This window comes from Narcine bancroftii, chromosome 3, assembly GCF_036971445.1.
Source record: "Narcine bancroftii isolate sNarBan1 chromosome 3, sNarBan1.hap1, whole genome shotgun sequence".
Classification (NCBI taxonomy): Eukaryota; Metazoa; Chordata; class Chondrichthyes; order Torpediniformes; family Narcinidae; genus Narcine; species Narcine bancroftii.
Window position 1 is genome coordinate 188,198,943 of NC_091471.1, and position 12,282 is coordinate 188,211,224.

A 12,282-nucleotide genomic window follows, 5' to 3' on the forward strand; every position below is an offset into this window, starting at 1 on the left:
GGGAAACCTTTGGTCTCTCAGAACAAGGAGCAGCCCAGCCCGCCTGCAACCAAACAATTCAGGAAAGCATGTTTCGAGTCTGATGCACTCTCTGCAAAGTCTGCCTGGGGAAAGGCCACAGCTTTCAGGCAATACCACAGGAATACAAAGAGGGGTTCAAACCCACGTTATAAAGAAAAAACCGTACAAACTTTGCTGAAGAAATGTAAAAAAAAATTAACATCAGGGTGGCATAGTGCAAATGGAAAGCATGGTCTGAGAATGCATGTACTTAGTATGTATTTTCCAAATTGAATGAATGAAGCAATATTTCTGAAATCAATAAAAAATTCAGAAAGAACTTCATGGAATGATATTGTGTTTAAAAATAAAATGCCTCAAAAGAAGAATGGGTGAAGATTTTAAGGACAGGACTACCTTCCAGAAGAAGGAAGAGTAGAAGGGGGATAGGGCTACCAGTGGGTGGCCATATGCTCCATCGCAGTTGTTCACCTCAGGCTAAGCAATGTTTCTGGAGGTCTGTGGCACACAACTGATTTTAACAATGATATCTACAGAGATAATGGCAGCAGCCTAACATTCTTTTAACTTCAGATAAGCAAATTGGAGTCCTTGGCCAGACCAGCCGTGACATTCTTAAGTATCAGCGCAGACTTGTCAGATCAGATTGCCTCCTCTTTCTCCTATTTCTTTCATTGTTATGTATTACTGCAGCACTCAACTTCAGGATATTTCTGATGATGCTGGCATGGAAGTCGTGATGCTGGCTACCTGATCCCTTGAGATTACTGCAATGGAGATGGCTATCACTCCCTTGTTCTCCATAAAAGCAGGGGAAAGGTTGCAGCAAGATCTCTCTTGTGTTCCTTGAAATTTCCCAGGTCCCTCTGCAATTCCCTGCTTTTAAGAGTCCTGCCATTAATTGTATATGTTCTCTTCCTTTTGACTTCTGAAAGTGCAGCACTTCACACTTGTCCCGAATAAACGTCACTGGCAATTTCCCTGGAATCAGGAAAAGGTGGTTGTATAATGAGGGGAAAATTATGTGAAATGGAGGGTAAGTTATTGGATATGGATCATGTTCAGTGTTCCCAGTGACGTACATAGTTGACCAATCTGATCTTCAAGAGGTCCAATTTTGTCTCTTCCTTTTCTTTTGTTCTTAATATATCTGTAGAAGTCCTTAGGATGTTTATTCATTCACAGGTCAAACCTTTTGAGCTATTCATCCATGACAGTTCCATCATCTACATTCACTAAAAGCTTTTGCTTTTTCAGAAGAAAGAGACACACAAATAGCACCAGCAATGAGGTCCATTCGGGGTGAACTGGGTGCTATAGCTCAGTCTACCCACCACCGAATGGGGGGGCCAGTAGGGGGTAACTGCTCTCTACTACCCACCACTGTCCAGAGCTGATCCATATTGGAACTGGGAAGGAAGCCACTGGTCGGGATCATGTTCAGTGCTTCCGGTAACTTCCCTCCCAGTTCCAATATAGATCAGCACTGGGCGTTGGTGGGTAGTGGTGAGCTATGGTGCCCAGAGTGACCCCCACTGGGCATTATTGCTGGTGCTGTTTGTATGCCTCTTCCTTCTGGAAATGCAAGAGCTTTTAGTTAATGTAGATGATGGAACTGCTGTGGATGAATAGCTGGCATCATTTACAAGTTAGAGCTGGGACTTGGGGAACTGAGTTCCAGATATAGGCTAAATAGGTTAGGACTTTATTCCTTGGCATAGAAAGATGAGGGGAGATTTGATGGAGGTATATAAAATTATGAATGTTATAGGTAGAGTAAATGCAAGCAGACTTTTTCCATTGAAGTTATGTGAGTCAAGAACTAGAGGTGAAAGGTAAACTGTTCAGAGGGAACATTCAGGGGACCTTCATGCTGAGAGTGGTGACAGTATGGAATGAGATGCCTGCTGAAGCTGTGAATGTAAGCACAAGTTTGACATGTAAGAATAAAAATTGTGTAGGTACGTGGATGGGTGGGGTATGGACTGGATGCAGGTTGATTTGACCAGGCAGAATAATAGTTTGGCACAGAATGGATGAGCTGAAAGGCCTTTTTCTATGCTGTAGTGTTCCATGAATATGAGTCATGGCATAATTAGCATATTAGAATGTGTGAAGTTCCTTTGAATATGAGGTATGGTTATGAGAGCTGGACGCCAAATGGTTGGGTGGGGTGTTACACAGTGCGGAGTAGGAGGCCATTCTGAAATCAACATTATTCATTGAGTCTGATTACTCATAGGTCATTAAACTTCTTATCAGATTGCATCCACATCTAGGGTCTTGATCTCAATTAATGCTTCATCCAATACAGCTTGACCATATCTTGTTCAGACTCAAAGCTGGAAATTTAGGGTGTCTGCTTTTGCGGTGCCATCTCTTCCAGTGATGCCATCGCTTCAACTGGAGAATGATTCTAAACAGCTGCTCCTGTTTAATCGGAACTAACTGGCTTGGACTGGTGCTCCTTGCTCAAATGGCTTGACCTAATGCCCGCAACCATGTGATTTCATTGAATGCCCTGGGCACCCAGCTAAATTTCAGTAGTCCTTTCATAGTTGACAGAAGATGAAGCAAATGTGTCCATTGCTACAACTTTAAACCACCTGGTTGGAGAGAGATTAAAAGATACTTTTTTTTAATAATCAAGTACTTTATGTGTAAAGGAATACATTTGATTACAACATGAGCAATATGCTCAGATTTCTTGACTAAACTGTTCTCTTTCTTACAAATTACATAGATAATATATATAATGATTAAGTAAATTAATATCAAATATCAAATAAGAGTGAACAAAGTACATCGGAACCCATGTTATTAAAATGGAGAAAAGGGAAAGAAAGAAAGAAAAACATATATTGTTAAACTAAGAATATAGCCCCACCCTATGAGGGCTATTATTAAACTATTTTCAAACCTTAATTTAATATATTCCATAATTCCGAATGCAGGTCACTTAAAAGTATGTGAGCCAAGATAACATCAGAATGCTCAAATTGCTTTAATCAGTTTTCCTGTAATGTTCCAGAAAGGACAATTTCTTCAGACCTTATGCCAGCAGCTTTTGTTGCAGATACTGTAATATTTTTATTATCAGAAGATTTTAGTCCTTAATAGTTGATGCATAAATCTTTCAGGATTTGATTTTAGATCAGACCATGACAAGCTGCTTATAGAGTTGTGACCTATATTCCACGATCAGTTAAACAGTTGCCCCTGTTGAAGAAAAGGTCATGGCATTTCTCTTTCTACATTTGAAAATGATCTTTTTAGCCAATTGGCGATGAATAATTAATCCTCTAACCTAATGACCCTGAGGTAGCTTAACATTCCCCCCACATCAGTTCAAATGGGATAATTTGTTTGACAAGTATTGCTTTCTATTGTAACCATGGATGATACAGATTGCGTTCAAACTTGCATAAATAATGACTGGTGGAAAAGTAAGCTTCACTGTTAAGGGGTCTTAGATCCCAGATAAAGTTTCAGCTGGAAATGGAGAGCATCTGGAAAACATCTATTTCAGTAATATATAATAATATAGGACCTAATTTCACAGTCTGAAGGCATTTTGGATGTAGTCTTGGGCTTGCTTTCAAAATTGTTTGACATTGCTGACAATTTCCATTAGCCACAAATCTTCAGTCCACTTTAATGAAAAAAAACAATGAGTTTTTAAATTACATTTATTTACAACACGGTAGAAGCCAATTGCAGCCATTGAAGATTCAAGATTCCTTTATTGTCAGTAAAACAGGGGTAATATTACATGAAATTGACTTTAGTTTGCAGTAAGGCAGACAAAGATTTGCCATCAGCAGAAATTGCCCAGCACCCCTTACAGTTAGAGAAAGAGAAACAAAAGAGAGTCTCCCCAAAGTCACTGAGTGTCTGGATTTGCTTCCAGTGCTCCCACAGCCTCTGCAGCCACACAGACCAATCCAAACCATCGGCAACCTGAGCTCCAGATCCAAAGCTTTGTCGGGATCAGGAAGTATTCAGCACCCTCTTGCATCCGGTTCCAATATCTGCCAGTCTTGAGGCAGCCTCCAGCAGCCTGCAGCCGGGTGTGAAGCAGTTGACCATAGTTGCAAGTAGCCCACAGCCTGCATGTGTTCCTCATGGCAAGTCACCAAAAGCCTGCTGCCTGTGTGCTCTTCAGCCGCAGAACCTCTCACTGGTTCGCTGTAGTGGTCATTGTCTCCTCTGTTTCTCTCTCACAAATGTGCTCTCTCCATTTTCTGGTGCCCTGCGCTAGTCCTCTGCTCCCCTGGAGTCAGCAACCCCTCGTGGCTGCTGCTAAACATAAGTTCCACCATTTTGGGCCTAGAACTGTGGTTGCAGGATTTTAACGTAAACCACCTTGGGGCTCCTTTAAGGAGCCATTTAAAGTCTGTACGGTGCTGTTGGTCATTGGAATAGGTAGTAGAACCCTGTGGAGGACTGCTATGTCTCTGCTCCCCAGTCTCTGCAGGTCTGCACCAGCAGCAGTGCTGCCGTTGCAGCAGATCTAGTAGTGTCCCCATTTTTAAATATTACGTCCAATTACCTACTAACCCTGTACATTTTGGAGGGTGGGAGGAACCCAGAACTCCCAAAGAAAACCCATGCTAGTCACATGGAGAATGTGCAAACTCCTTTCAGACGGTGCCAAATTGAAACCTGGGTCTTTGGTACTGTAATAACATTGTGTTAACCAATACACTATCCGCCCTGCCCTACGTCTCCAGAATGGAGGACCATCGCCTACCCAAGATCGTGTTATATGGCGAGCTCTCCACTGGCCACCGAGACAGAGGTGCACCAAAGAAGAGGTACAAGGACTGCCTAAATAAATCTCTTGGTGCCTGCCACATTGACCACCGCCAGTGGGCTGATATCACCTCAAAACGTGCATCTTGGCGCCTCACAGTTCGGCGGGCAGCAACCTCCTTGGAAGAAGACCGCAGAGCCCACCTCACTGACAAAAGACAAAGGAGGAAAAACCCAACACCCAACCCCAACCCACCAATTTTCCCTTGCAACCGCTGCAACCGTGTCTGCCTGTCCCACATCAAACTTGTCAGCCACAAACGAGCCTGCAGCTGACGTGGACATTACCCCTCCATAAATCTTCGCCCGCGAAGCCAAGCCAAATCAATCAGTTCAAACTGACAGACCTTTTCAATTCTTTCTGTTTTTTTCCAAGAGAGAACTTGCATTTGAGTGTTGTCTTTCAGGGAACATTTGCTGCTAAAATTCTTATCTGTGCACTTGCTTCCTCTCAACTTGATGACTGCAATGCAGTCCCATGCTTGACCTTCAAATAAAATTCATTCAGAACTTTCCAATCTGGGTCTACCAACTGACATTGAACTGATTAGGAATGCCCTAATGCTTCTAAGAATCTCTCTCAATGACCAAGCTTTTGGTTTTCTGCTGTCATGTTCTTTTCTTGCTCAGTATCAAATTTAGGCTGTTAATAATCCTATGATGGTTCTTGAGTTATTACATAATGTTTTTGGTTCCATATAAATGTGGTTTATTGATCATGATGAAGTATAATTATAGTTTTGGATGCAAAAGCATTGACAGGTTATGCAAAGCAAAGATTCACTAATAATAATAAGATAAATGACTCACTTCGTTGTTTCAGCTGAAAGAATCATTGACGAGTCCAATATCTTGATGTGTTTCTGATAGTGTTTTGGGATATTTTTATTCATAAATAGACTGGAGATTTGATTTAATTTCTCAGCTCCCAATGCAATGCATCCTTTTCCCATTAACTAATTGAAGTACAGGTGTTAAACAAACTGCTGGAGAAACTTAACGGCTCAAGCAGCATCTGTGGAGGCAAGGGGAAAGTTGATGTTTCAAGGCAAGATCCTGCAGCGGTCCTGATTCAGGGTCTTAAGCAAAAATGTTGAGATAAATACACAAAATTACTGGAGAAATTCAACACGTCCTGCAACATCCGTAGGAGGCGAAGATATATAAACAATGTTTCAGGGCGGAACCCTTCATCTTACCTTGAATAAGGGCTCAGGTCCAAAACATTGGTTATGTATTTTTACCTCATAATGATGCTGCGGGACGTGCTGACTTTCTCCAGCAATTTTGCGTATTTACAAGAATCCCAGCGTCTGCAGACTTTCTGTTTTACTACAAAATACTTATACTTTGGCTTTGCTTCATGAGGAGTTTGAGGAGATTTGATATGTCACCAAAGACTTTCAAAATTTTTTACAAGTGGAGAGCACTCTGATTGTATCACTCTCTGGTATGGAGGAGTCAATGCACAGGACAGGAAAAAAAGTCCAGAGTTGTTGACTCAGCCAGCGACAGCACAGGGATTGGTTGAGGACATCTCCGAGAGGTGGAGATGTATTAAGAAAGCAGCCTCTATCCTCAAGGACTCCCACCACCCTTCTATCATCCACAAGGAGGAAGAGGAGCTTGAAGACGAGTACCCAGTGCCACAAGGATAGCTTCTTCCCCTCTGCCATCAGATTTCTGAATCTACAATGAACCACAGACATGACCCCACTTTCTCCTATTTTCTTGCACTGCTTATTTATTTTGAAATATAATTTATAGCAATATTTGCACTTTAATGTGGTTGTAAAACAATGAATTTTGTGATATGTTCATGACAATAAATTCTGATTCTGAAATGTTCACTAGATCTTTGCCTCCACAGATACTGCTGAGTTCATCCAGCAGTTTGTTTGTTGCTCCAGTTTACAGCAGCTGTGGCTTCTTGTGTTTATCATTTCAGAATTATGGTCTTGGACTAAAACCTGAGCCTATTACCTTTCTGATATCAAAGTCAGAGTACAATTGCTGAACTAGACAACTTTTTCATCATATAGTTCGAGATATTGATCAACTTGATAAAGGTGTTCAAACTCAGTCTACTGGATGTACCTGCATACTTTCTTGTTTAACTCTCACCTATTGAAAGAACTCAGAGGGTTGGGTGGTGGGGGGTGGGGGGGGGGGAGATAAGCAGTATCAGTGGGGGAAAAAGAATTGAGGATATTTGGAGTCCCTTTGATCTGAAATATTGACAATTCTTTTTCTTCCACTAATGCTCCTTGTTCCCCTAAATTCCTCCAGCAGATGTCTTTATTTGGTGCCGATTCCAGTATTTGCAAATTGCAGTGTCTCATTAGATTTTATTTTGTTAGATGGAATTTTTTTAGCATCCTACTTCACCCTCAAGGAGTGGACGCTGATTGGTGGCCGACTCTGCTGAACAGCAAACACTTGTGACTTGTGTGATTCAGGACAGGATCCAAACAGTCCACTGCTGATGGTATAGCTTTGTCCCTCCACTCTATCCTCACCCACCTGGAAAACGATGCCTCGTATTCCAGGCTGCTTTTCATTGAATTCAGCTTGGCATTTAAAATGATCATTCCCTAGAAGCTGGTGGAGAAGCTGTCCTTACTGGAACTCACTAGCCATCTCTGGAACTGGATTCTCGAAGTTCACAGTCTGTCTGGGATGGCAGCAGAACATGGAGCACTACCACATTGGGCACTCCTCCAGGCTCTGTGCTCCGCCCATTCTTGTTCACTCCATTAACCCACGACTGTCAGATCCAGCTCCAACAGAACTCATAAGGTTTGCAGATGAGACAGCAGTAGTTGGCTTCATCTCATCATTAAAAATGACGAGTCGGATTATAGAGAAGGGATGGAAAATCTCGTGATATGGTGTGAGGATAACACACTGAGTCTCAATGTGGACAAGTTAAAGGAGATGATTGTGGGGTTCAGGAGGATCAAAGACAATCACCTTCCATTTTACATTAAAAGGTAACAAAGTGATTTGCAAAATCTTGAACTGGAAGTCTATTTCGACGAGAAACATCTTGAAGCTGAAAACAGAGAAAAAAGAAGAGGCAGATAAACGGTTGGAAGAATACCTTAATCTGAAAGCAGATATCTGGTTTTAGGATGAGATTGCTGTGTCCTCTCCCAATCTTTCAATGAAATATGATAAAGATGATCAATATTAAGTACTTTGTAATGTATGTGTGGAGACACAAGGCTGTAAATGCTGGAATCGGAAACAAAAGAATAAGAATCTAGTGGATGATCTGACGTGGTTCTATGCAGCTATATATATGGAATTAATATTATTGTTTTTTAATGGACTTATGTTTGTAAAGGATTTGGCTTGTTCAATGTTAAAACGTACAATAGATATATCAATGTAAGCAACTGTGCTTTGTGCATTTTGCTGATATGGCAAGGAAATTTGTACTTGATACAAATGGTTTGCAATTTAATCCTAATATTTCTCTTCACCAAGACTTTCACATATAGTTTTTTTATAACAATAGACAGTCAGGGACATAGTGCAAATACCGATTGTTTGCTTTGTCTGCAGATATAAAACTTAAATTGGGTGCAATTTTTTTTAAGCAAAACTGATTTTTTTTGGGTCACCTGAATATTGCACATGGCACTGTTGCATTCAAAGTAAAACATGGGGAACGTTTTTATTGTTCCATGTGACTTTTGCATTTTCACTTGGAAGGAGCGTTTTACTGCAGTGGTTCAGTCTTGTACCCATAATGGGCAAATGACCGTACTGATAATCTCCCTTATAACTTCCTGCCACGAAAGCCCTTTGTACAACTGTGCAACGGTTCGCATGCTGCTGTCCGATTTGTCTTTGTTGTTTCTCTTTTTATATGATTGCAATTGCATTGATAGCCATGTATATTTGATGTGGCGATGAAATCCCATTTTGAGTTAGTTAACTTGGTTGGTCCTGCAGAAAGCTACGCTGCGCCATGTCAATCATTGACGGATAAATGTACCTTGTCCTTTTATGAATGTTGCTTTGGAGCTTTCAGCATTAGTAATCTGTGGGCTTTTTTTCCAATGAGTGAATATACCATACTTATAAAAAGTATTTAAGGATTTGAGTTTGCACAGCTATTGAAGTTAGACATCCAGGATACCAGAAAAGATCATTGTGGCAAATGAAATTCCCATACCATTGAAAAAGACATTCTTATTAATGTCATGTGTTTAGTTGATTGAAACACGGAAAATTTATGTGCACGATGCCTTGATTGTAATTTAATTTAGCAATACAGCACAGTGACTGGTCTTTCTAGCCCACAAGCATGTGCTGCTCAATTACACCCTTGTGACCAATTAACTAACTAACCCCATACATCTTTGGAACGTGGGAGGTAACTGGAGCACTCAGAGGAAACCCAAGGGATCCAGGCATTCAAGTTACCCTTCTTGGTCCCTGGTTCTATACCCCAATGGGAATTAGAAACCATCAGGGTCCAAGGCCTTTCAAGTGCCCTGCTCGCCATCATTACCCCCACAAATCCCTGTCCCGATACTTGGTTCCCATGTGCTGGTCTCTGGCAGCGTGCAGTTAAACAGGAAAGTCTGCAGATGCTGTGATTGTGGTGAGGTCTACAAATTGCTGGAGAAACTCAGCAGGTCATGCAGCATCTAGGAAGTAAAGGGTAACCAACGTTTCAGTCTGCTGTGAATCCTTCAATGGCTGGACTCCATGCTGCTCTGCTCCTGTGGTCTCCTACCCTGTAAAGTTCTCCAACATGCTCCTCCTCAGTGAGAGTGGGTTGGTGGGGGATGTTCAGCTGTGGTCCCCCTGCACCAGTCTTCTCCTCTCCCAGAGACTGCAATCCTCATGGTTTGGGCTGCCAAGTGTGAGCACTGCCATCTTGGGCACAGACCACTGTAGGTCTTCAATGTAAAATAAAATCACTGGCCATGTTCTTGAGACATTTTAAACCTGTATGGGTCTATCAGAGAGGACAACTTGACACCAGTTACTTTTGAATGGGTGTTATAAGATACATCAACAAACCCTGCACCTCCAGGGTCCACACTGACGGCGGTGCTGACATTATATTGGCAAGGCTCCACCACATGAACATGTATTAAATATCTCTATGTGATTCCTAATATTGTAATAAATATGTGTGAAGTAATATGTTCAGGCAATTGGAACATGCAATTCACACAAGTGCTAGAAAAACACAGCTGGTTACGCAGCATCCATCGGAAATAAAGGTCAGTTGATTTTTCATGCTCAAGTCCTTCATCAGGAATGCTGAAAATCAGGTAGACACTTTCCCTGCCAATGGAACACACAAATGATTTAAGTTTATTAGATCTGCAGTATTTTCACTCGAGATATACATATAACTGGATTATTGTTATGACTTGACCTTTTTTACCGATTAAGCTAATCTTTGGGAACAAAACTCACAGTTCAACCATTTTATCATGGTGTTTTTCAATCTCTTTTGAATTAATTATCAGTGGTGTATTCAAGGTTTTACAGAGGAGATTTTTATTGCTATTCAATTGAATAAAGTGATCACAGTTGATTTTATCACATCTTGGTGCATTTTCATCATCAATTTGTGCGAAATTACGCTGTTTAAGGATTTAATAAATGCAACTGATCCCCTCTGACAAACAATTGACTGAAAAACCGTGACACTTTAGTCACAACCAATGAATAATGAACCAAATATTTTTAACAGTTTATGAGATAATATTGTTCAAAGGTCACTAGTATTGATCCTCACAATAAAATATTGTGATGGAATTGAAAAAAATAGTCCTTTGCAGTAGGAGATTAAAGCAGAGTAGATGTTTCACAACTCATTTGTTCTATAATGGAGTAAAGTTTCAGAATTTTCCAAATTGTTGTTCAGTTTGATTCAAGATTTGATAAGATTGCATCTTTCTTTGCTCTCAGTAGTTCACTTGTGCAGTGGGAATTGGGTGGGTCGTTAACAAAAGCTACACAAAGTTTTATTGGTGTCTTTTGCAGCTTGTGGAGAAACTCTTCAGGATTCAGCTGGTAATTTCTCATCTCCTGGTTTTCCTAACGGATACCCCTCATACACACACTGTGTTTGGAGAATCTCAGTTACACCTGGTGAAAAGGTAATCTACTTGAATAGTCTTTGGTTGTCCTATTCCTTCAGTTTATCTTCATTATTTTAAAAGCCCCACCTAATTATCAATCAATATATGTAATTGACAAGATTTGTATATTAAGGACATACAGTCATTTATTGTGGGTCCCGATATTGGATAAAAATAATTTATTGGTCATTGCAGTGAGATGTAGGAAATTATTTGCATGAAGCATTATATCAAATTGGAAAGAGGACAAGATGAACAGATGTTTAAAACCAACAACAAATTTCACGTATACACCTTTAACATGATGATAATTGCCAAAGAAATTATCATAAAATGTATACTTTGAGCTTTGTGGTTCTAAAATAAACAGCATTCATTATTATTAATAATGCAAAGATTTCTTGATGCAGGAGCTATAAGTATCTATATTTTTACTTCTGTTCTACTTCAAATAAGATTTCAGACTTTAGAAACAAAATACTTGGATTAGTTAAAAAATGAACTATTCACTACTTTTACATTCTTTACCAGATTTGTCAAGGATGGCTAATTGTCAAGCTTCTGACAATTCTCCATCATGATTTGTGCTTTGTGCAAGGTGGAAAAGGTTTGGGTGAGTCACTTAGTACAGAATACCCTGCCTCTGACTTACACTTGAAGCCACAGTATTTATACATCTTGTTCAGTTGAGTTTCAGTCAATGGTCATTCTCCAGAACATTGATAATGGCATTAGATGTTACACATTGGTGATTAGAATTTGCTTGCTGCAGATGGTTACTAGCAGGACCTTGTCAGAGAATTAAACAGATAAATCTACAGACGCTCTGATTATAGTGCAATACCCAACAATGGTGGAGAAACTCAGCAGGTCATACAGGAAGTAAAGGGTAATCAGCATTTTGGGCCTGAGCCCTTTGTCAAGGTATGAGCAAAAAGCAGGGAGGAGCATGACTGAAAAGATGTGGGGAGTAGAAGAGGAGGGAGGAAGGGGCAAGGGGAGGTGCACAGGCAAACAGGTAAGAGGTCATCGGTGGATATGCATAGGAGATAGAAGAGTAAAAAAAGCTGAGAAGTGATAGGTGGAAGAGGGGCTCTGAATGAAGAGGGAAAGGAAGGAGGTGTGGAACTGGAGGTAAGGAGACAGAAGGATTGGGAATGAAAACTGGAGGAGCTGATGTTAATGCCATCTGGTTGGAGATGCCCAGATATAATATTAGATGTTCGTAAAAACACAATGCTGGAGAAAATCAGCTGATCGAACAGTGTACATTATACTTTATGAGGCAAAGATAAAAATACATAACCAATACATACCTTGATGAAGG

The 12,282-nt window shown here is 40.5% G+C and overlaps 1 protein-coding gene across 1 annotated transcript in view; it reads left to right on the forward strand.

Moving 5' to 3' along the window:
• Window positions 1–12,282, forward strand: part of tll1 (tolloid-like 1) — a 379,792-nt gene that overhangs the window by 245,406 nt on the left and 122,104 nt on the right. The window contains exon 11 of the mRNA XM_069926140.1: window positions 10,858–10,973. Coding sequence (XP_069782241.1) covers window positions 10,858–10,973 — 116 coding nt within the window. The remainder of the gene's footprint in view (window positions 1–10,857; window positions 10,974–12,282) is intronic.